The following is a 25962-nucleotide window of genomic DNA, read 5'->3' on the forward strand; positions in this document are numbered from 1 at the left end:
ATCTTTATTCTTTTTCTTTGTATCTTCTGATCTCTTTAAGGTAAATTACAAGGCTGTGATACCTACTATTGTGCAACTGGCTTGTGAATCCCTTGAGTTACTTCGTGTCATACCATTGACGTTTCTGAATGACTGGATTCTTCACAGATATATGCAAAACAGGCACTAGCAGCTTAACATTTAGCACTGAATGAATTGGACAGTGAGCACTGAATAGGACTGATTTTGAATGACACTCTAGTTTGTACTTTAAGATGTAACTTCCAGGTGTTGAGTGCTTCGAAGTTCTGTCACACTGAAGTCAGTCAAACTGACGTATTTGAGGAAAGCTTTCTTTTAAGCTTTTTTGATGTCTCAGAACAAGGTTACAGGACAGACACTGGTCTTGCCTCTATTAAAAATCTTACCTCTAGTTTTATAAAATCTCGTTTATAAAAAAGAGAAGCTACAACTTCAGTAGAAGAGGCATAGGATGAAGGTCAACATGAAGGGAGGGGTGGATGTGAAGCATTTGGAACCGAAATCTCTGTTCTCTCACAGAACCCCTAATTAGACAGAAGCCTCCCCCCCCCCCTTTTGCTGTTAGCAGTCTCTGCTTACCCAGCTCTAATGGGCGAAGCACTTAGAGGATAGCAAGCTCCCACTGCAACCTATTAGTGGCTCATTAACTACACCAACTATTTGTAAAGCATTCTTTAAGATGAGGAGCACCCACAAAAAGCCCTGGAGGGAATTAGTCAGTCTCCATGCAGTGCAGATTTAGGGAGGTGTGGTAGGCAAAACCTAAACCCACATGATGAATGAAGAGTATGAATAGAAAGCTGGAGGAGCTGCCCCTTCCCAGGAGATGCTGGGTCACTAAGACAGGGGTCCAGTAGAAGACCTATTATGGGTCTATACGATTAATGACTAGAGGTGCCTCATCAATAAACATTGTTCTATAATTTTATTTCGGAAGCTTTGATTTTGCAGTATAAGGGTATTGGGGGCAATTTTGTACATTGTGCAGCCTGATTGAGTCTGTGCATTGTGACACTGAGGAGAAGGTTTCCGGATCATTTGCAGTGCAACCAGGACAGGAATTAAGATAGAGAAGTAAAAGGATTAACAGGCACATCAGTTATAATTTTCTTGACTGGATGCAATATGTTCCGAAATGATCTCCAGTATATGGAGTGAATATTTGTGCTGTGATAGACACCTTTTTATACAATCCAGAGAGTTCCTCAGACATGGGAGACTGTCTGACAATTTCTAGAACAGATATTCAGGGGCACTTGGATCCATACAAGGCCCAGGAAACGGATAATCAAGGGTTGAAGCCAACTTTATGTCTTAGAGAACAGCCATCTTACAATTAGCTTGATTTCTGCAGAAAAAAAGGGCGATTTGAAGCTGTGCTTTGTTATTTTTCTGACGAATTTTAGACAATGACTTTCCTCACTGAAGCTTCCTGCAGGGAGGTTTAACTCACCATGTGGGATCACAGCACAGAAAGGCATTTTCCTCCAAAGGTCATAGTTTCATAGAGTCTTTGTCAGGATACTTGTAAATTCAGCCTGAGTATTTCCGAGAGTGAAAATGACTGAATCAAAGGTGATGAGAGGTTTCAATGATCAGTTTCAATGGTGCCGGGGTTTCAGCCCAGATATTCAAAGAACAGGAAGGTCCTACTAATTCTGAACACTGTACCAACAGTATTAGAGAGAAACCTCAAAGACCTCAAGATACATGTCAGCCTGGTTTCAGTTGCAAACCTCCTGACCACAAAGGCCAGTGAACTTCAGCGTGCTCTTAGGCTGCAAAAGAAACAATCATTTCTTAGCCTGCAGAAGAGGGTTTAGAAGAGGCTGCTGGCTAACGGGCATCACTCTTCTGTGTTCTCCTGTGCAGCTTTACAGGCCATGAATTTGATAGTGTTAATCAGTAATATCACTTCTCCCTACAGACATTGCCTCAGAAGTGGTATATAATATTCTGGTAGGAAGGTGAAGAGTGATATTAACCGTTTTTCTCAAATAGCATAAATAAACCAGATTTTCCTGGTTTTGGATGTATTTATTATTACATTCTTCATAAAAAAGCACAGTAAATTGCATTTATAGCAGAAATAAGACGTGTACCTTAATAAATACAGCACTTGTATAATAAATAAATAAAATAAATAAAAACCAGCACTTGTAACTAGATTGTCAACAGTTTTCTGAAACATCAGATACTTCCCACATTTCAGTGTTTAAATATCTTAAATTACCACCCATTGCTAAGATTGGGAAAAAAGGAAGCATGGTCACAATGGAAATCTAAAAGGCCTAAATCTTCAAAGGTATTTGAATGTATTTTGCCCTCCTAGAGGTCAGGACTTAGGTGGTTTGACAAAAATGTATGGGCTTCAAACACTTGCTTCTACTTCTTTCCAGACCTGGGCACTTACACTGTAAGCAGTTCAGAACCAGGACTTGATTTTTTCGCTAAGGTTCTGTGAAGGCACCTAGCACATGTTGCAGCAGTAGGGCAATACTTTCAAAATGAACTATAAAAAACTGTATTCTAAAACTCTAACTAGATGTTTAACATCCACAGATAAAACCAGTTACCAATTGCTATCTGAAACACCAGATACACTGCAGTTAGTCTTAAATCATTTAAGCTGCCTTAGTTTCAGTTGCAGATTCCTGACTACTTGTGCCCTGTGGTTTTGCCTGTGGCAAAGCAGATCTGGTTTAACTTTACTGTCAGAAAACCCCACTGCAAAAGATGCACTGGGTACATGTGGGTCACTGAACAAAGGGCCTCTAATGATCACAGGCATGAAAGAAAGGAGTTTTGCTTAGGAGGTGTTATATTTAGCTACTGGCTCCCTTTTTCTTTCATGTTCACCAGAGGTGGCACCAGAAACAGGACTCTTCCAACCACAGCACCTCAAAGCTGCCTCCATGCCTGTGCTCCCATTGCTGCCATTGCAACTCGGGCTCTGCTGCAGGCGTAGGGCTTTAAGAGCGGTTGATCTCTCAGGCAACAACCATTTGCAGTGTTCATACCTGGACATCAACATGCTGTAAGCACAAGCAGTGGAAAAACTCCAGCAGCTAACATTGCTGGGACTCGGAACTTGCAATTCCTTCTGTTACCAAAATACCTGCCATCAGATTGGACAACGAGGATGGCCCTGAGACATGATACTTGGCTGCCCCATGCAGCCAAGGCTTTCTGTGCCAAGATATTTCAACATAATAAATAACAATAAATTAAAATAAATAATTAAATTATCAAATAATTAAACAGTTAAATAATGGAATACTGGAACAGTTCTTTCAGCAAGTTACCTTTCCAAATAAATTAACACATGAAACAGTTTGAATAGCAACTGCCATCATCTGGCATTGCAAGTCATGTCAAGTAAATAAATAATAATAAATAAATAAATAGATGCAATACAAGAATACGCTGAACCTATAATAATAGCTAACAGCAATGCATCAAAATACTATGCATGTTAATATAACATGATGTATGCTAAAGTTATGACTAAAATCCAAGGAATTTAAAAGAGCTGCCAAAATCAGAACCATATTAATCTATTACGAAAAAGTAAGGTATGGCTTCTTAATAATCTCCATGCAGACTTTCTTCTAGTTATGTTTATGTTCTTGTGCTAATTCATTCTTTGGTTTCTTTAGGAGCATTGTGCCATTCTCCTTGAATCTCTTAGTGGTTATCTGCAAAATAAGAGGCAGGAAATTTACATAAGAAGTAAGAACTATCTTTATTTCCCTCAGACCTAGATTTTTAGTCCATTTCTCAATAAAGCATTGCTGATCTGAGCCATCCAATGAAATGCCACTCCTCAATTGCTCTAAAGGGCTCTGGACCACGTACTGCAAGGCTCAGAAGTTCCCGTGTGAACATGACAAAAGTGTGATCTCATTTCAAGTGTTTCAATAGGGCTACAAGTTTACAGCTTTTCAAGAGTGTGACTCAGGAAACTCGGAGGTCAGAGAGATTTGCATCTACATCTAAGTGAAAAAACCCACCCCAAAATTACAGCACAGAAGAGAGGAAGAAGAGGAAAACATCTGCATAATTCTTTTGGGTGTTGGATCTGAAGGAGGATATTTCCATATTTAAACATATGTTTTGACTTGGAAAGCTGGGCTGAGAGTAATTTAGAGCTGTCAGGGAACGCTGATCAATTCACAGAGTAAGGAAACAGCCATTTCTAGGACTCGCAGAAGCTGCTTATAGCTTCTCTTTCTAATAGCAAATATCTCCTCTCTCTCACTCTGTTTCTCATTTTACTGGAAAAACTTGGCTGTATATGGTTGTCTGCTGCATTTGGATGCTCAACATTGATTCATAAGCTATCAAAAATCAGCACGTAACACTAGCAACAGCCAAATGCTCATGTATTTCTTAGGGAATATATGTAAGTGCCTAGTTAGGTAGAACCCTACCCTTGTCCATGAACCTACATCCATTGTTTCCTCTCTGATTTAAATGGATTTAATAACCAGACATTCAGGAGACAAAAACGGCTATGGGGGCTATGAAGAATTGTGAAACAAATGAATATTTAAGAAGCAGAAGTAGTTTATAGACATCTTACTCTCCTAAGTAAGGAATCATCCCTGCTCCTCCAGTAGAAGGTTCTTTAAGTCTTACCTGCAAAGTGAAGACCACTCACTCCAGGATGAATTGTAGTAGCGATCCCTGGCCTGCACAGAGATCTTGCTCTTTGGCCCAGTCGCTGGAATCTGAATGGACTGCTCATCAGTGTCATAGACCTGAACAGGGCACAACTCCATCAGCAGATTGTAAAGGTCAAGCAGAACATGCAATAAAGTGCCAGACAGACTTCAACAAGCACACGTAACTTAAAACCACCACTGGCAGTCTGTTGTTTCCAAGGCACCAGTCTTCACCCACAGATACCAAAGTCATGAGGACTTGTGAAAACTTCAGCCTCGGTAGAAGCAAACTAAAAAGCCCACTTTCCACTGGAGTTAGTGTTGTAAAGTCATCCAAACCCCAAACTCAGTCATTAAAACAAAGGGTTAACTTGTTTATCTGGGGTTTTCTCTTTTTTCCTCTTCTTCCAGAGTGGGAACCCTAAAAGACAGAAGTTGCTGCTTTTCAGTATCACTGAAATTTCCACTGAGGGCTTGTGGCTGATACGAGAAGCACTCCGTAAAGTCACCAGCTTTTCTACCTCAGGGACAGGGACTCTACTAATGCTACTAAAACCAAGGAGTCAGCACTCGGGGAATGGCCCCATCTGCTGGTACAGTTTTGCTGGGTTGTTTTTTTTCCCCATAGAAAAAGACATCCTCTAGTGTCTGGTTTAAAAACTGGAATGATCATTACATTGGTTTATTTTTCTGACTGCTGGACCACGGAAGAGCAGCACTGCAGTTAAGGACCTGCACTGCGGTCCACTGGTTTGTGTGTTTCTTTCCAGTTCTGCTTTAGATTTCTTTGTCAACCTAAGCAAGTCACCATACTGCTGTCGGGTACCCTTCAAGGTGTATCCATGAGCATTAGCAAACGAAGCAAAACCATTTTGTGATTTCAGACTAATACAGAGTAGCAATTAGTTAACAATTAACTAATAACTGGAAAGTGTGTGCCCAAGACTTTACTCTGCATCACTCCCTGCAGAAATGCTACCAAATGAGTCACTGATTCCTTATTTGCCAAGTCACCCCCAAAGTCTGAGCTACCCAGGTGCAAACACCACACAAGGAAACCAGTGCAACAGATCCTAGACTTCTTGGTTTGGAAACGGGGATTTTCACACATTAGGACCCACACAGCCTACTAATGAATTAGTAAACACTTTTGTCACACTAGCACAGCTATGCAATGCTGGGCATGATTTTATCTCCCCAGTGACACCAGGGCTGCAGCCACCCCAGAGTGTGTTGTTTGGATCTTACTGCTCACAGAACTAGGAAGGAGGTCTCTTTGTGCCAAGACAGAACCTTGTCACATTTGGGCCTCAGTACCTTTTTGTTTTAATTTTTATTTTTTTAATTTTAGTCCACAATTCTTGCATACTAAGTTTATATGATTTATACTGTCTGTTCAAGCAAGAAAATTGTGTTTCAAATGTTGTACCTCTGTCTGGCTTTTGCGTTTCTTTGTACTTTCAACTTTGACCCTGAAAGTCAAAGGGAAGTAGGACTTGGGGGTGCTCCATGTTCTGGGATATGTCCAGGTCACTGTTCTATTTGTGGCCACATACTGACATTGGGGTGGGTCAGGTTTTACTGCAAGAGAAAATATAGAATTCACATTAGCAGCATAATATCTGATATTGATATACTACTGTTGGTACTTTTATAAAACTAACATAAAACTAATATAAAACTTGATAAAATACTGTTGGTAGTTTTATAGGAGTCATCTTTGGGAGCCCCCATAAGATTAAGAGAGGGGGCTTAAGATGAATAAGATGGATAAGAACTGCCTTGTACGCTTCTTAGGGAAAATTAAGCATGCTCCCAGAGTCTCTCTGGGTTAAGATCCTTCTTTTTCTTTGCCTGGAGGGTTGCAGAGGGCTCTGTTGGACACAGAGGAATGTCTTCAGGCCCTGCTGACCATTAGGACATTTAGCAAAACATCTGTTTCTGTAGGATGCTGCTTCCTTTTCCTGTGCCCTGTGGCATCATGGACACAAGTGGTCCTCTTCTTTCCTGCCAGTTTCTATCACCCTGCCCTGGATGCCCATCTGTAAGAATGGATCAGGGGGAAAGCATATAGAGCATTAACCATTATCTGAATAAACCTGCAGTTCTCAGAGAAGAACCTGCTGGGTTATTGGTTATTCTCTGACTTTTCCCACATACCCCTTACAAAACATCTCCATCTAATAGAGAAGGCTACAGAAACATCTGGGAGATGCAGGGTTTGAGGGTTTGAGGTCACAAGATAGGAAAATGTTGTTTCTCCACTTCCTCATCCTCTTCTGGACTGCTGCTACGATTTGTTTTCCCCTGTTCCTGTAACTGGGGGCTTGATACAGATTTACAGTAGAACAGGGCCGGGATTCCCAAGCTTGGTTTGATCAGCTCCCGTTGTTAGTTCCACTATCGGCTGCAAGAATAAAGCTGAGACTTAATCACGATTCCAGGTCTACTCACTGATATCTCTGATGAAGAAGCTGCTAGTGTAGTTCTCATATTCCACCTCGTCAATGACCTCCAGGAACATCTCGGTTGGCTCATGCTCTTCAGCAAAGGGACAGTAGCTTTCTTTCTGGCACTGAGCTGTGTATTCAGTCACTGATGTATCAGTGCGAGCTACAGGGCTGCTGCAGATTACGTCTCCTTGAAAGCTGAATACAGAACAGAGAAAAGTACTGGAAATGCTGGTTTGTTCTGAGAATTCATTGTCACAAGGACACCATGTAGTTGGTAAGGTAATGTTTGGATGTTGCCTGGATCATTTTATGGCTGTGCTTCAACAGCTACAGGATGGTGGGAGTTCTTAGCTCTTACATTTTCAGTGCTGTATTACATATTAATGTAAATCACAAAAGCCCCCTTTGTCTTAGCAGAAGGAATTAGGGTTTAAACCTAAACCAGGATAACTCATTCCTTATTACCACTGTCCCATGACAAGCTCTAATATCTTATTTTGTTCCTAAGCCCTTTCCAAAACCTTGCTGGAAGAAATAAGGGAAGCTTAAAATGTATCCATTGGGAAATAAATAACAAAAGCCACCTATAAAGTACTACCTGAATGCAGTTCTATTTTTGCATTCAGCAAAATAAACCACTTTGCAGTTGTTTCTTCTTTCATAAACTGAAATGACATTTGCTTAAGCCCTCCATGTTTTGGAGAAACCCCCAAGAGTAGTGGGAGGTAGGAAATCCCCACAAGGTTCCCCTCACATATTTCCCTTGCAGGTTTCTGCAGCGTTCCTCAACAGAGACTCGTCAGTGGCATGTGGCTTCTGCAGTGGGTGCAGCCTCCCACTCCCCTCATTCCGCTGGATCTGCTGCGAAGGGACTCAGTGCTATAATTGTTTCTGCTTTTGGCTCAACTTCCTCTCTCTCCCCAGCACGAACTGTTTTGTTATTGCTTAAGTCACTCTGTGGCTGTACTGTAGCAGCTGTAACAGTCCAGGGGGGTTTGGTCCATTTTCAAGCCTTCATTAATTTCTGAGCAACTTCTATGCCCTTATTAAAGTTAGTCCCAGTGATGGCTCAAAACATTTTGCACATGTTCAGAGTCTGGAAGTGGGATTCCTTGCCTTCTACATGTCCTCAACAGCCTAAAATCCAGGATATCCTACTGAGCGTAACACAAAGGGTGTTCCAGCCTTACTATGAGGTTGTTAAGGAAAGTACAAGCTTTTACCCTTTTAGACTCCTGATTGTGAACTTCACATTTGGACTCTCATTTTCTGTCATCCATGAACATATGAAAATTCCAGAGTAGTTCTTTGCCTCACATTTTAAAAATGTCTTGTTTGGCTCTAGGTGGAAAAAGACAGAAAACACGATTTATTTAGTCTTTTTGCCAAAAAGGTCAAAGCAGAGAGAAAACAGTGATTCAGTAGGCTCCCATCTACTTTGGCAGGTGGTGGGTACATCGGCAGACACAGTCGCATACTGCCCTTGGGCAGCCACCTGTAGTTAAAAACCATATAACCACAGTTAGCAGTGGTTTACATGGTCCCACATTAACCACATCTACATGGCTATTGACGGGAGCTAGAGCATACCCCAGCTGTTGCAGAGAGCTGTCAGTAGGAGATTTATATAGACAAATCCATTGTTGCTTTCTCAAAGAAACATTGCAGCTATTCAGTTGGCAAAGCTCTGTATTTGTTACCCCCTGCATGAGAGTGCGTGCAGTGGATCATCTCATGTCTTCACACACTGGGGCACTTGGTGGGGAATGTTTCCAGTGTGAGAAGTGAATGAAGCCTCAATACAGGCTTGTGTTTTGTTTCTGCTGCCCAGCACTGCAGACTCTCTATATTGCACCCTGGATGTAGCTGGCTGGCAGACCAGCCTACTGCATCTGACATCTGAGTACAGGAGTCAGGGAAAAAGCCTTGGAAATTCCTAAGTTCTTGGCACAACAGTGAGGAACTGCAATACGAGACGTGGATGAGTGAGGTTCATGAAGAAAATGCAAAACATCACGGGCTTGTCCAGTGCGTTAATTGTGAATGGAGAAGCCCAAATGACTGCACCTAAAATCTAGGTCAGCCCCTGGTCCTGTTAAATCATCCAGCCCTGGTTTTGTAAACCCTCTCCTGAGTGCTGGGTCTGTGAGATGGAGGCTAATCAAGTCACTTGATCCACCCCCCGCCCCGAAAAGCAGTGGTGTGGTATTGATGTGAATTGATTCTAATTATTCCTGCCATCACTCCATTCTATAGGTCTAGAGAGTCTAAATTAATCCCATGGCAACTGATTCCTATGCTGCTCATCAGCTGCTCCATGCACGAACCCACAAAGCAATCCTTTGCCCTTCACTGTCAGTAAAGCATTTGAAGAGGACCCATTTTAAAGTGGATATTTCTCATGCATTTCTCCAGAGAGCTCCCTCTGGACCTCACAAAGCTCCCAGGCACAAAGCTGAACGAGATACATCACAGCATGTGATGACCGTACCGTTAAAGCTTTTCAGAATTGACCTTATCATTTGCCCATTGGAGTCTATTTTAGTTATGAGGAAGAAATCATAGCTGACGATTTCATGGGTATTAGCTGTCAGACAGGTATAGTTGCCAGCATCTGGGAACTCTTTCACTTCAGCAATCAGAGTCTTTCCAGTTCCTTTCAGCTCAGTGTCCTTTTTCCAGTACACTGGCACTGACTCATCAGATGTGTTACAGGTGAGCTCCACTCTTTTAGCTGGTGTCCCATCATTCCACTCGGATTCTATGACGTACACTGGACATTGGAGAGAAAGACATGTTAGCAGCTACTCATACCTAACAATATGAAGATTGAACTGAGCCCCTTTTTTCATCTCTACTCTCCAGGAAAACCACTAACAAATCTCTGGCTTTCCTGCCTCATCATCACCTGGAAATCTTAACTACACGAAGAGGTTTGACTTAAAAATTGACTGTGCCTCTAGAACCTGCTGATCAATAGGGGTGACATTTTAATGGAAGAAGTGTTTATTTTTCTCATGTTCCCAGAGAATCTTACAGCAGTTCATAACCACGGGAAGTAGGCAGGTGCCTTTATTTTAAAGGCGAGTATGCCAGGACACACTGAGCCCAGGTATTCCTCTTGCACATGGCCTGTGCCTTTCCTCACAGAATAGCAAGTAAAACCACTCCATGGTTTTAAAGCTAAGCTATGATTCTTTGTCCTCTTCAGCATCAAAGTCTGTGAGTAAGCAATGAGATAGACGGTAGCTCTGGATAAGCGGTTTGTATTTGCCTGTAGCTGTTGTTGTTTTCCATTTTCTGCAGGGATCAATCCGTACTCCTATCACCCCCGTCCCAGTGGAGCAATTACTAAGAGGTGGGGTATCACTGAGCTGAGCTACAGCAGAGCCAAGTGGACTGCAACAGGGAGATGTGGTCTTCTAAATGCCATCTGGTAATTCTGAAATGCCCTGTTGGCCTTTCCAAATCAGACGACACACCACATAACAAAATAACAATTCCATTAAAGAAACATTATCTTCTCTTGTCTCTTTGCTAGAGAACTTCACCTACATTTCTGTATGGCATCAGTTCTCAAATGTAACAGTTATTGCTCAGATACACGACTGCTGTCACAGGCTTCCCAGCCATGCTCAGTGCCCTCAGAGACTATTCTACATGTAAGAAGTGGCAAAAATCTGTTTCTTAGTGCATCAACACCACAGCAAGCGCTCAGCTCAGGGAATCAGAATTCTAAGATCTTTTCACCAGAGCATCTCACTAGCAGAATGAGAGCTTTAAGACTTTACCACTAAGAACACGAAGAAATACATGTCAAACACTGAATCTAAAATGGCAGAAAACACACAACTCCAGGAGGCTTGGAAGCTTACCAAACTGCTTATGGATCTTTGAAGCACTGGCAAGGTAAATCTTAAAGACTTCAAGCACAGATTATTCTCAATACTGAAAAACACACTTAGAGTTTCCAGCACCATGGTATTGGCCAGGGAACCCACAGGATAAATGTTTTTTAAATGTAAAGATACAGGGAAAAGCAATTTAATTAGTTTTTGCAAATTAAAACACAATCAGATTGAGAATGCTTTCCTCATGTTGATTAGGGTCCTTTTTGGATAATTGCAGTGAAGACAGACTGGATTATGGAGCTATGCTGGGTGAATAAGAACAGCAAATTTGATTATCCGAATTTAGCCCAATTTTCTGGTAAGTTATTCAGAAGATTTGTTTATTACTGACTCTGTATTTTTACAAATGTATTTACATTTACGTTATTTACCAGAAAAGCTGGATAAGCTAGTTCTAGATTTTAGGTTTTACTGTGAAATACTCTTTTCGACAATTAATTCTTCACTTGCTTATTTGTGGGCTGTTACCTAAGTCACAAGATGCTGTTTCTGCTTCCAGACCTCATGACTGAAACTTTTGAAACAGAAGATCAGGGAGTGGGAAATAAGACAGTTTCTAATGCAAAAATTCAAATGGCTGTTGTATAACATCTTAGAACTTCTAAATATTTCTTCATTAATACCAGTTAGTTGGCTAGTTATTCACAAGTAGGAAGAACCTTGGCCTGAGCTACTATAGCTAACAAATGCTGTGCTTGCGGACACAAGCATGATTCTGAAATACCCTTGTGTCCTACATTAGCTGCAGGCGTCGGTAAGTGAAGACTGCTTACCATTTTCTCTCAGTTTCCACTGGGCTTCCAGAAGGGCAGCAAAGGAAAATAGTGAAAGTATGGCAAATAGCAGGTGAGACATCTGCAGGGAAAAAACAAATGACTAAACTTCATTAAGGATAATTGAATGTGTACAGAAACCAAGCTCAATGCTAGGCAGGATAATAACAAGACAGAGTTAGTTCCAGTAAACTAAGAACTCTTAGACTATTAAAATTGAAAATTAGGTTTGTAGTGGAGCTCAAGCTGAGATTTTGATCTGCTGGTTATTGACACCACAAACCAGTTTAGAGAAGAAATCACAGAACTTAGAGGAAATTGTTGTGTGCATAGGTCTCATGTGGTCAGGAGCTCAGAAGCATCCTCAGGTCCTTCAGTTAAACATTCCTCATGCAAGAAAAGTCCTGCTGATGTCAGTGAGGCTACTTGCATGAACAAGGCATTGGACTAAAGGATCAATAGACATTAAATTTCAGTCGTACAAAGCTTAGAAGCATATTTCTTGGTTTAAGCATGTCAGCAGTCCTGCTAAAACAAAGGATTGCAAATAAAATGAAGGACTGGCTGAAGTGTTTTGCTGGGCTGTATTCTTCACCACCTCGGTGAGAACAAGTGACAGCAGCGTTAATAATGCAGTGTAGAGCTGGTGTCAATGCTGACACTTGCCTAACTGGTGCCAGTTATAATATCCACCTGAGGCTGCATAGCTTAATTAATTTTGCAAGCAACTTCAGGCAAAATTCCTACTGGATTCAGTGCCACAGCTATATTTGCAGAAATGGCTGGGTATGTATATCATTGTAGCTGTGTTCATTTGAGACATAAACATACATCTCACATGGGAATATGTAAGTATATGGCTGCATATACCATATATAAATGTATATTTGTCCTGAATTCAAAATACAGCTAGAGCTCGTCATGAAACACAAAACATATTTGCCAAATATTGTAGTAACCACTGGCTGCATAAAAAACTTTGACAAGTTACAGTTTCAGACCTTTTCAACTGGAGATTAAGCCAAATGAATGGGAGTATGACTTAGAAAAAGAATGCACATGAAAAACACAAAATTAAATAATTTGGGGGTTTTATCCTCCCAAACTAGTCTTTTTCAGGGAAAGGGGAGTAGACCTGATCTGTTCTCATATGCCATGAAACATATTCATTCGAGTTTATGGAGAAAGAGTATGTGTGTATTGGTATGTGCTCCAAATCTGTTACTCACTGGCAGCTCCTGCTATTATTAGCAGTCATTAATAGTGATCAGAAGTCAGCTGTCTCTGGACCAGTGCTAAGAAGGTCATCTGATTTTGTATCCTGCACAACACAGCCATTAATGGGACCAGAAGCTACAAGTATCCGGAGAGAGTATCTAGGAGAGGAACTAGCTCACACTGCATCTATACTCAGAGAGAGGCACAAGCCTCAGTGAAAAGCCAAATACTATCAGGCAGCCTATTGGCAGTATATTGCTTCATTAAAAAGCAAACATTCTTAGCTCCTGATGATTTTCCACTGTAGGCAGGATTATCTGTAATTTGTGAGAGAAAAACACATTTTGCAACTTTCTAAAAGATGCTCATTCCTTTCATTGTAACGTGGCATCCATCCCTATGCTGCTATCTGAAATATCGACTAAAATCTGGAGGAGATGGGTGTAAAACATGCCTTCTGTTCTGTATCAGCCTTTCATAAAAGCTGAAACTTGAAACCAGAAAAGTTTCTCCTGGTTTTAGGGAGAAGATTCATAATTCAGGTTTTGGATGAAAAAAAAAATATTTTCATGGAAAATTATTCCATTTTGAAGATAGGGGAGAACACCCTCCCCCCCCCCCAAAATTTTATTGTGAAATTAATCAGAGATAAACTCAGTTTCTAAACATCACTAATCAGTGCAGTTGCCTGAGCACTTCATAGATGAGGAGAGTGTAGCAGCATCATACATTCCCTGTGCTCTGGGAGCGGGAGCTGCTGTAAATCAGCACAAATTCCTTCACTGAGGATCACAGATTGATTTATGTCAGAAGGGACCTCTGGGCATCACCTGGCCCAGTCCCAGCCCAAGGCAGGGCCGAGTCAAAGGCGTTGCATGTTTTTTAAACCAGAGAACAGTCTGACCATGAATGCGTATTTGTCAACGCACCCCAGCAACATGACTATTGGTAAGGTACAAAAGATTATTCCCTCTTAACACCAGCTGTTCTGTTAGTTAGATAATGATTCTGTGAGCTATATACATATATACATTATGTGTTTAACTTCAGGCACATAAGCATATAAATACTGTCCTGAGAAACATGACACAATAATTATTTAAATACATTTTAAAAGAAATAATTCTAAGTTTTCATTAGTTGCACCTTGGTGGTACCAGATTTGTGTTGCCCCAGTGTTAGAGAAGAAAGGAATTCTCACCTTTTCCTGTAGTGCCTGTTAGCTGAAGTTGCCAGACAGGTTGGTTTTGTGATCTGAAGGAAGCAAAGTGCTGGCTCCCTTATAAATACTCCTAAACTCCGAAAGGAAAGGGATGCTCCGTTTCACCGCAATACCACAGAATTGCAACACATGGCTCGAGTTCCTTTTTTACATAGTGGCAGAGCTAAAGCAGAAAAAAGAAGAGTTTGGGACTCCCAGGTAAACTTTAAAGAGGAAATGAGATGATGAGATTGTTACAGTGACCTTTATGGTGTGCCAGAGGCATTTCCTTTCCTGCCTGACTTTCTGTCCCTCTCATACAGCCTTGTTCATTGTCTGAGGAAGAGTAAATACAGACTAAGTAAACTTCCAAAACTGTCTGATGGGAAATATATTATGAAGACAGAAAGAGAAAGTTAAATAAAATTAATCTATTTCTGCCTGATAAGCACAAAAGAGATAATTACATGAAATAAAATCCCAGCTACAACAGCAATCAGAAGCTAAGGGGAAGTTCATTTTTAATTGCTGTTTTAGAATTCCGTTTAATCTAATAATCGAGAGTTGGGTCAACCAAAAATTAAACTATTAGTTCTGGCTCCCAGATAGAAGCCTGAGATTGTCACATTATTTCATATTGCAGTTTTAAAATACAACCTGTTGCTTTTTCCTTATGAACTGATGTTCCATTGAGACCGGTCCTCAAGCATGAGAGAAGCCTCACATAACATACACTTTGCAAATGAGGAAAAAGTTTCTCTTGATTTTTTTTGTTATTTGTGAAATAATAGAAAACCATTCACTTTATAAGGCAAACCAAAACTAAGTTGTTGTTCTAGCCCTGTTCCAAACCTGAATAAGATGACTGAAAAGTTATAAGCAAGAAGAAATATATTGCTTATAAAAGCAAAAAAAAGGCTTGAAATTCAGCCTGACATACTTTTGGAATTCATGAAGAGACTACAACTCCATCCTGTATGTTTTCTAGTGGCAGGAGTATTCCCATAGACCAGAGATCAAAGCTATAATCTAGTAATCGTGCAACGAAAAGATGGTGCCTGTCCCTTCTGCTGTAGGCCATGGTCTTTGGAAGTCTTTCTCACAGAAGAACCAACACAGGCATCTGCCGTATGTGGCTTATTTGCTGCTGCCAAATATGGCAAGAACATAAAACAAAAGGAGAAGCAACCCAAAGTAGCAGTGAGATAAACTTACTATGAACCCCAGCAGTTCCCAGTGCATGGGGTTCCTGTTTATTGTCACACATCTGGGAGGCAAACAGCTGAGAGGGTGGCATGCTCTAATTTGAAAGAGGGTCATTTCAGGATTCCACATTAACTGTGCTGAAAGCCTTACACAAATGTACAATATTGCCAGTGGAATGCTTTGCTCTCCTTCACCATCCTCTTCAAGCACGGCCTGAGTAGGATCACATATACCTTTGGCTGCTGAACTTTAACTCCCACCTGACTAAATACAAAACCAGAGCATTGCAATCTCAGATGGGCCTAACAAGTTCCCTGCCAAGCCCAGCGTACCCAACCTGTTACTCAAACATCAGCCCAGATTTCCCTTTGCCAGAGCCGGCAAGAGCAGAGCGAGAGGGCTGCAGGCTGAGAGTACAGCTCCTGGAAGCAGGTTTGAAATGGTGGCTTCGCCGTGGAGAAAAACTGCTCCCTTCACATCCTGCATACTGAATCTGCATCAAAGGTTGATTTATTCATGACAGAGAACTGACCAGCAACAGTGAACTATTCATTCGAGATCCCCATCAATAGTATAACAGACAACCCAGAGTACTAGAAACTTCCAAACTGTTAATTAATACCTATAGGTCTCCACCCCCCACTTATCCCAAAAAGCTCTCATCTCCCCCTCCCACACATATACACGGTCTTACACACATATTGAGAGGACGTGTGGGTTACAAGCACATGCACCGTCTTTGCATCTGGCTGATGCTTGTCTTCCTCTCTTACATGATCATTTGGGACAAATGCCTTCCCAGGCAGTTTTGGATCCTCCATTCACATACACTGTTTATACTCCCACTCCTGTCTTAACATCTGTTGTTATCCAGGCTAGTTTGCCAAAGGTGGCTCACACAGACACTGGCACTTCCTCTGCCGGTGTTGTTTCACTGATGAGAAAGAGCAGATGGCAGTCTGAGAAGGCACGCTGAGAAACATGGCAGAAGCAGCTTGTGCATGGGCAAGTGAATGGTATTCAAACCGTTCCAGGTGAAAATATTGTCTCCTCCTGATTCTGGTCCCTGACTACCTTAGAAATGCACATCAGGAGGAGGCTGGGCTCTGCACCATCTTCCCATTCATCTGCTTCTCCTCCCAGGGGAGACCTTGTGGAAAGGTCAGGGAGGAAGCCCCAGTGAGCAGTGACACCCCTTTCCCCTTGCAGTCTCAGCCTCTTCTAAGTGCAGCCTCTGGGAAGCACTTATGGCAGCTCTCCTTTCACAAAGGAGAAAGACCCCAGGCTGAATCTAGGCTAAGCAACAATTTTTCACCCATTTAAGACAATTTTCGACGTCCAGAATTCACTTCTGTGGTAACACAAGTTTAACAGCAAGCCAGCAATGACCAGGAAAACTTGAAATGGTTTGTGAAATGCAGTCAGTCACTGAGCAAATAAATAAGGGCACAAGTAACTTTACATACATGTTACCTACTTCCTTCTCAACCTATCTTTGCTTGCCAGTTTACTTACTTAATCAATCATGTATTATGGCTTTTCTTTTTTGACTGTAATGTCACTAATGCATAGCATAAACATCCGCCCAATCTGATGGGAGTCTTTAAATGCCTGCTCAGTTCTGAAACAGAAATACTTAATGATTAATATAAATAAATACACATTTTTAGAGTGTTTGCTTGCACATGCATGAAGCCTACAGAATTGCCTTATCTCAGTTATTGTTACAGGGCAATTGGAGTAATTCAGTACCCAAGCTTTATGTCAAGAATCCTAGATGCAAGTTATGAAGCACAGACGTGCCTGTGTGGAACTTCCATGATGGGATAGTTTGCTATGATCCATCAGAGGAATTTTTAAGTATTAAAACATAGAGATTGTGAAAATATCCTTTGATGACAGTCTGGTTTTCCATTATGAGCTCATATATTCTTAAGGGGAAATTTGGAGGAGAGCAGCTTCTCTCCAAGCATTTTATCCTACTTCCCTTATGATGCTCAAAGAGAATGGTGGAAACTCTATGTCCACGTTTTGCTTTCCTCTAACACAATGGAAACACTCCTTTTCAGCAGAAATGGCCCGTTTGAAAATGGTTTTCCTTTCTTTTGATTGACAAATGATTTTTGCTTTGTGGAATGACACAGTTACTCCATCACAATCCAGGAAAAAACCTGCATAACATTAGTAAAAGGAAGATTCATACAAATTGTATAATTGGTATGATTCCTCTATATGGAATTTCCTTTAGCATCTGGCTAGTTTTGCATGGATGTTGATGTGGAGATTAACGCCAAAGATCAGATTTTATTACTGTTATTATTAATGTAGTAGCAGTAAGAAAGGAACTCTGTTCTTTATACTTAATTCACTAAACAGTGATTTATGTGACTTCATGAGGAAATACTGTGTAATATTAGCATATCAATGAACTTTCCTAAAAAATTCCAGTTGCAAGCTACTACATGGAATCATTGAACCAACCTTGAGAGAAATGCAAAGCAATAGAGGGGAAAAATAAACCCCAATTCTATTAAAATCAAAACCTCTAAGGTTTATACAACAGTGATTTCTTTGCATCGTGACACAACTAGAGCAGCCACTCAAGGTGGGGACTTTGAGCACCTCTCCTTGGATGGAAGGGCAATAAGAAGTTTACCTGTCTTGTACTCTGAGCTGGTAGGCCATCCACTACCTCTGGAGTAGAAACTGAATAATAGTGTTACTGTGGCCTGATGCAATTAATTGGCCAGTATCATGCTAATGTAGCTACTCAACTTTAGATTAGAGTTAACTGTTGTTCAGGGTAGGGCTGAATGTGGATATAAAATACATGCAGACACAGAGCACAAGCTTCTCTAAATCAGAGAAGTGGAAAGAAGCGGTTTTCATCTCTTAGTCCTACTCCTCCCCCTGTAAATTCACATCTTCCCAGCCAACTTAAAACTCACAGTACAGGGGATGTCGCTATATAGACTCCATTATACATACAACCTGTGTTTAGAAACAGTATCAGAAGTAAAAAAATAATGTGAGGAAGGAGCTAGTACCATCCTGCATAAGAATAAAAAAAAAGCAAAAGGAGGCATGTCATTTCAATAAGGTTTTAAGAACCAAATTACATATTTTGCAGTAAATGACTCCAGAAAGTTAATGGGATTTGGGTACCCAAGTCTATGATATGCTTTTGCAAATCTCCATAGTCATTCAGAAAATACTGGGCAGAGATATAAAAGAAACAGATTCATCGCAGAATGATAGAGATATCAGCCTCTCTTTAACACAGGAAGCACAAAAGCTCCTCCCCCGGAGCATGCATGTGAAGATGGTTCATTGTTTTTTTAAATGCACTGCAATGCAGTGCAATGCAATGCTTCCTATTACATCAATCCTCTATTTCCATCACAAATCTCTTGTTTACATTTGATAAGTCTGATATGTTACACCCTGCTGGAGGATCTAGATGCAAGTTGCTCACTTGATGTAAAGTTCATGTCTTGAGTGTGATGTTGAACTATTTGAAATCCACTGTCACTGTAACTTAGGCCAGGATACAGTGTTGGGGTGGGGGAAATAACAGATCAAACTGAAAGTAGAGGGAAAAACCGAGTAGTAACTTACTGACTTAAATCCAAGCAGCATTTTCTTGTTTGTCAGGCAACTTCTATAGAAAGGAGGCCAGACACTTGGTTTCTTTGCAATTCTAAAATTGCATATAACATTTTTTGGGGTATTCACAGTAAGTTAGTAATAGACAAGGAAATTCAGAAAAGAATTGCAAAAGTTAAGCATGCCTCGGAGAGAGGTGTTACAACAACACCTTTTGCAGGAGTCATTATGTTGTAATTTTTGTGGAATTATATGGAATATTTGATTTTTAACCACTCACCTGTCACTTAATAGCACAGTCTTTGAAGGACAGGTTACTGTTGTGTTGGGGTTTTTTTCATTATTCTGTTTCAGCAGCCATAAGAATTAATTTTGGCACTTGGATTTGCAGTCTCAGAGGTGAAAGAAGTAATAAACTGTTGGCAAAATGAGACATTGGCAAAATGAGACTTTAATGCAGTATAAGCTTATTACATCCCTATGGCTACATGCAGTATCCAAGGGCCTTATGAGGAACAGGCTGCTCACGAATCATAGATGGAGCAGTGCTGCTTTTGCGCAGGCTAGCATAGCCCATGCTGAGTGATCTGCAGCTCTGGTGACGTGAAGAACTGGGGAAAAAAGTGCTGTTCATTTCCTCCCATTTTAGGGAGAAAGGGAAAATTGTCAAAGGCACTGAAGGACATTTTCATAGACTCATAGAATGGTTTGGGTTGGAAGGGACCTTAAAAGACCATTTAGTTCGAACCCCTGCCATGGGCAGGGGCACCTTCCACTAGACCAGGTTGCTCCAGCCTGGGACATCCACAACTTCTTTAGGTTACATGTTCCAGTGTCTCGCCATCCTGCCTAAAATGTGTTTATAAAGAACAAATAAAGCAAACTCTCCTTCTTGCCCTTCTAATCCACACACACTTCCTCCTTTGGGGATAACAATCTGTGCTATATACATGCACATTGCTCATGTACCAGCCTGTTACCACAGCATTAACGAGAGGAGTGCAAAGTAGAGCAGAGCAGAGGAGTTATTCTTGCTAGTAGTTCTGTCGACTAAGTCTACGATTACATGGTATTTCACAAGCAAATGTGAAGCTTTCTTAAGAGGATGGGTAGTTCAGATTTGGCATTGCACTAACTACTGCTGTGCAACTTCGGATCAAGTTCAGAATCCCAGCAGAGCAAGCTGACATCTGGGTATGAAACACTGTATTAACAAAATTTCAATTGTACCCTTAGTGCATGTATGTCAGTATGAAGTGTAACCATTAGGAAAAATACTTATCTGATTTTATTGCTATTTTGAAGAAGAAAATGGATATAAATTACTCAAGGATATACCTGGAAGAAAAGGGAAGCAATGACAACTTCCTATTTCGCTGTGTAATTATTAATGTTTATATATTTATTTTATCCTAAAACCTAGAGACTCAAACTGAGATGGGGACCCCATCTTACAAGGGATACCAGGAGTAAGATTCAGTGCCCAGTCATGAGGTAAGCATCTTCTTGCACCATGTTTTATCTGTCAGAAAATTCCAGGTTCCTGGAGGGGGTGAAAAGATACTTTAAAGTATGTAATAAGAGCTTTAATGCCTCCTATGACTGTTAATGAATGAGGTCATACAAGGCCTATTTGGAAAGCAAAGATGTTTCAGAAATGAACCACTGAAGCGTCCCTCAACTTCTGAAAGTCAAAGGAAATTTCTGAAATGACTCCAGTGGTTGCTTTGTGACACGACATCCACTTCTGCAACTTCTGCGAACGTTCGCTTTGCTGAAGTCATGTTGTAATAAGTGGGACTACAGTATTACCACCCCTGAGTGCTAAAAACTCAGGAGCTTTGACGTGTGATGGTTTCTAGCAACCACAGTAGAATGGGGAAAAGAGAGGGACTGCGGACTGGCAAATCCTCCCTGCTGTTACGTACCAGATAACATTTGGAATAGAAGTGCCCAGGAGGGGCTACTGCCCTGCTGGCCTTTCCACACATCATCTACTCCATGGACTTGCTTTCTAAACAGTATTTTCTGCCTTCTGCTGTATGGTATTTAGGATTCAAGGTGGAGCCAATTTACACTCATCAGCTGTTCTTTGCAACCACAATAGCCAGAAGCTGATTAAAAAATGTCAGCTGAAAATTCTTTCTCACGTGGTAGCATGTAAATCTAAACATTAACTGTTATGTTAAGAAAAGATGAGTCCCTATAAAATTGTAAGAGTAATTAATACTATACCTAGAGAAATAATAAGGTTGCTTGGTACTAGCCTAGACTAATTAAAACCACATAATTCAAAACTTTACATAGCTTTTATGTTAATAAACTGCAAAGGGAAAGGTAACCTGTGAGTGGGTTCTGGAACTTTACAGCAAGCTCTTAAAAGAAAGCTGAAAGAAAAGCCTTTTTTTGGCTTTTATTTTCTGTTTCTGAAAGAGCCAAATTTGGATTAATGTGAATTTATACAGAGTTTGTACAGTGGAAAAAGGAATGTTCCAAGTTTAAAGAGAAAACAGTACAGGGCTAATCCTTCTCCCTCTAATATAATGGTGTTTCAGTGTAGATGTCAGTGAAAACAGTTTCTGCTCCAGTGTTCACAAAAAACCTCTTGGCTACTAAAGCTACAATGCTGAGATAGGAAAACTTATTTCAGACTTTGAATCTGACCAAGGTGCCTGCAGAAAGGTTGCTCCCTGTGTGCAGGCTGTGGCTGAAACAACCTGGAACCACTGGACTTCAGGATAGGAAAACCTTCCACTGCTTTTAATGGATCATGGTCAGACCTGAAGCGTGCTGCTTGTCTTCTCAAAGAGGGGATCAAGAGACTGAGGTCTATCCTCTGGCTTACGTAGGGAATGAATGCACATGCCAGTCTTTAAGAAATTCTCTTTAATAGAGGTTTGCAAACTGGCCCACAGCCTGTTGCAAGATGCTTATAAATGAGCTTTCTAAAAGAGTAAGGCCACCACAGCAGTCTAACACTCTCAACAGACATTTGAAATTCCACTGGAAAATTTGAAGAAATATGAAACCCAGGTTTTCAATATCCACTTGAGTCATAGATCATGGAATTTCAAGGACAGAAAACTACTCTCTCCGTGTAGTTTCACATAGTTAATCACGCAGCAAACCACTAGGGAGAGCAGCAACACACGAGCTTAACTTGGAAGTGTGCGGTAGAATTCATATTGCTTAAGTTGGTCCATTAAAAAGATGTTCAGAGTGGCTCTGAACTCTAATAGGGAGCATACAAATATTTCAATAATTTTTTCAATTGATTTCTTTGTAAATTAAAAAATTGGAAGCCCCAAAAGTTATTTTTACAGTGTCGCATCTTTCAGTGCAAACCCACACTTTCTACAGTACTGCTTTTGCCTTGACTTCGTATTGCACCCTTCTACTTCTTAAAATTATGGCCTCTGAAAATTCATGCTTTTTTACACAGTTCTTTATTGTAGCCATAAAACAGGAGATCCATATATATTTTGTTTTCCCTTCTTAATAGTATCAGCTTTCTTAGTAACCAGCTTTCTTGTTACAAGGTTTATGATACAAATCAGCTATCTGAATTTCTCTTGTTTATATTTGAAAAGGGGAAGTCTTTTAAAAATTTCTTTTACCACTAATATGATCCCTCTGCTGCCAAAAGTAATTAAACAGGCAGAGGAAAGAGACAGAAGCAAGAGTATTTGGTTTTTAACTATGTTTTGCCTGCCTCGTTCCCAGCTGCATTGACATACAGACTGTTACAAGATTAATGGGAATTAGATTGTTTCAGACTTAACCACAACAACTGCATTTCTCACCACCACACATTTCTGAATGAAATCTTTGCAGAAGGCTTCTCGTTCACGACACAGGGGCAGGTGTGGGTGCTGATGTGCCAGCTGTAACAATGGAATAATAATGCCAACCTGAAGTTACATCTCTGTGTGGCTCCTGCCCTGAGTTTGCCATGGCCATTACCGACCAGGAATACCTTGTTCCTGTTGATGCCAACTGAACAGCAGTTTTGCACTGGGAGCAAGCGACATTGCAATGCCTTGTCTCAAGATTTAACAGCAGTGGGACAAAGACATTGTCACATCCTCCAGTGCTGTTGCTGTTGTTCTGCAATTTCTTAAAACGCTGCTTTCAAGGGGTACAACGTCAAACAGCTGAGAAGGTGAAGACTGAGCCGGCTCATACGGTCCCTGTGTACAGGTGCAAGGGTGAAGATACTGAGATCAAGCTGCTTCATCAGAGGAGCCAGGTCTCTACTGCCTGAACTACAGAAAGGTGAGGAGCAGAGAGAGGAAAAGAGGAAGGGAGGTAACAGCTTACATTTCTGTTTGAGCAAAGCAAAAGCAGACACAACTTTTCACGTCATTATGGGGTGTCTTTTGAGATTTTGGGTGTGAACCTACTCACTGTTCCTTATTCTGGGGAGGTTACTGGTTGGTCAATAACTGTCATCCAACAAGCAATTTAAGTGTCAAAGTAAGGAGAAATCCTCGCATGAGGGAACTTCCACTCAGTACTTTCCCAAAAGAATGATGAAACTGCTTGCATGGAGTGGACACATTTGTTTCTGCTTACCATCATGCCGTGGAGTATGAGGATGTGCCTGGAGTTGCTCATATTGGGAATTGTGCTCTCTTGCTCATTCCTTGGCTCTGACATCATCCTGAGTAAATGCACAACAGCTCCGTAGAAAACAAGTCTGTCACACAGATGAAATCATTGACAAATGTCAGTAAATTCCTGGACTTGAGCAGGAATGAGATGTATCTTCAATTTGTCTGAGGAGTCAGAGGAAAAAAAAAAGAAAAGGAAATGTTTCACATTTAAGACGTTCATGGAGTTGTACTTTGGATTGGTTTTTGCCAAAAATGTAACAAAATGTAACAAAAATGTACAAAAAAATGTAAAAAAATGTAACAAAAAAGTGCTTTTTTTTCTTGGTGATCTTATACCCAGGGCTTTCAGAATTGCACACAGACTATCAATACTCAATTCAAGTTAAAATTGACTGCTTTTTGCACATATGAGAGTTCATTTGATCCCGTGCCAGAAAAGGAGAGTCTCTACTGGGTTCTGCTCTCATTATAGGCAGAAAGTATGAACTTAATGAAGCCAGGACCCTCTAGATTACAGGGAGAAGACGATACCCTGTTCAGTAAATAAACAACCCCTGCAGCTATCACACAGTGATTGTTGACTCTCCTGTCAGTTCCTAACTCTGCTCTTCCCTGAAGCTTAACTGGTTTTCTGGGGGTGGTAGTCATCACTCTATCTAGCTGGAGAATGAATGGACACGATGGAAATTAAACTCAATCTCCAACCCCGCAGTGCAGAGCTGCAGAGCATAAAGATTCATTGGCACCCAAGTTCCACTTGACTTCATAAGCTATTTGAGCCAGAAGTGTGTCACTCCATTTCTAACTTTACATCTTCAATTGGCTTTTTCTGTTGCCTCTTTTTACAGGCAAAATCCCCTAGGACACTCCTCAGAGTACTCAAAACAAAAACTCAATTTCTCTGTGCAAAGCTAAATGAAGTTACACAAGAGATACTGATGTAATGAATGCACAATGGAGGTTCTTCGTCACTCCACCAAGTCTTTCCCCAGCACTAGAAAGTCAATCAAATGTGGGTTCCAGCCACAAATGGCATTACTTCCTTTCCGTGGTAATAGCTACTGCAAGGAACACCATCTAAAACCAGCATACCTAATATTCACTGGTTATGCCTCTGATTTGTGTTGAGTGAGTAAAGTGTTTGCTTGCCTTTGTGACTTTCCACAATGAAAATTCCTCTAATGTTGTGAGGCAAAGCTGTACTATCTTCCAATTAATAATGGAATTTCTAAGGCAAATGAGAAAGAGCAGGAGAAAGCCCTGCATTGCGGAATGTCTTCCGTAAGCACATGCCTGGTTACCTCAGAACATTAATATTGCAGTAGAACAAATAGTATCCTTTACATGTGAACTGCTACCTTCTGCCTTTTGTTTTTTCTCAACCATGTGTATTTAATGAACATACTTAACTACTGTGAGCATCCTCATGGAAGGACACTTCCATCCGGACCTGCAGGGAACTTCATGCTGGCTGAAAGGGCCGGTCACGCTGCAGGTTGTGGTCAGCATTGCGCGCCTGGCACTGCTCCCTGAGCCAGCTGGCAGAAACACCACAGCCACAGGACGTGGTACGAAGACAGCCATGTTCCTGGAGTCACCACACAGCTTCCACGGAAGTCAACTCTGCAACGGAGTGTGGTGTTTTTTGCTACAACCCGAATCTGAATTCCTAGTAAGCAATGCAGAAGCGTGGTAGAAAAGACCTAGGTGTGGACAAGGCACCAGAAGATAACACTGTGTGTAGTTGTATACAGGTAATGTCTGTTATCATTATTCAGTGCTCAAATTGTTTCAAATACAGATAAAGGTTTAACCTAGAGACTCTTTACCTCCATTTCTCATTTTGTATTTTTAAACAAGGATTTATAGTGTTCAAATCCAGCAGAATGCAGCTAAGTTTAATATTCCTCACAAACAACTTCAGCATATCTGCATTTGGGAAGGAAAATTTAAAGCCACTCCTCTTCAAAGAACTGATTTTTTTCAGTTGGAATCCTGGTAAAAAAGAAAATTCAGAGTTTTCTTTCACAATTTCACTGAAAAGTAACCACCTCGAGTTTCAGCAACATTTTATCTGTCTGAGATAAATTTGGGAAATTAATGAATGCCCAGAAAAAGCTCTCAGACTTTCCTTTTTCCCATGTTTTTTTCTCATTTTACTGCCCATTTGCACAGTGTGGAGTATGCCAAGCTCTTTAGTGAAAGAAGCTATGGAAAAAGTATGAAAACAGCCATGTAATGACAGAGTGAAATGCCAGTGAAATGCTGGCTGGACATGGGTGTCCCATGT

The 25962-nt window shown here is 40.8% G+C and overlaps 1 protein-coding gene across 2 annotated transcripts; it reads right to left on the reverse strand.

Annotated features, from left to right (window-relative positions):
- Positions 1–2037: 2037 nt before the first annotated feature.
- IL12B (interleukin 12B) lies at positions 2038–25375 on the reverse strand. 2 transcript variants are annotated; one of them, XM_030504191.1, is made up of 11 exons: positions 25078–25375; positions 23632–23755; positions 19337–19472; positions 14245–14428; positions 11826–11907; positions 9633–9914; positions 8365–8482; positions 7143–7336; positions 6118–6269; positions 4663–4784; positions 2038–3719 (listed from the first exon to the last, which is right to left on the reverse strand). In XM_030504191.1, exons 5-11 carry the CDS (start codon positions 11905–11907, stop codon positions 3716–3718), a joined length of 954 nt encoding a protein of 317 aa, XP_030360051.1. In that variant the 5' UTR covers positions 14245–14428; positions 19337–19472; positions 23632–23755; positions 25078–25375; the 3' UTR covers positions 2038–3715. The 2 variants fall into 2 exon arrangements, with proteins under 2 accessions (XP_030360051.1, XP_030360053.1); XM_030504193.1 differs by lacking the exon at positions 2038–3719 and having other exon boundaries at positions 4659–4784; positions 23632–23834; positions 25078–25115.
- Positions 25376–25962: the final 587 nt, after the last annotated feature.

The sequence above is a fragment of the Strigops habroptila genome, chromosome 12, assembly GCF_004027225.2.
Source record: "Strigops habroptila isolate Jane chromosome 12, bStrHab1.2.pri, whole genome shotgun sequence".
In the NCBI taxonomy this organism is placed as follows: domain Eukaryota; kingdom Metazoa; phylum Chordata; class Aves; order Psittaciformes; family Psittacidae; genus Strigops; species Strigops habroptila.

Bases quoted from the DNA above. Each gene is read 5' to 3' on its own strand.
- IL12B (XM_030504191.1), bottom strand. From the start codon at position 11,907: ATGTCTCACCTGCTATTTGCCATACTTTCACTATTTTCCTTTGCTGCC. The intron at 7,337-8,364 runs GTAAAAGCTTGT...TTCTGTATTCAG, and splicing joins ACAATCAGGAGTCTAAAAGG to CTTTCAAGGAGACGTAATCT. The intron at 4,785-6,117 runs GTACAACATTTG...TGCCCTGTTCAG, and splicing joins AACGCAAAAGCCAGACAGAG to GTCTATGACACTGATGAGCA.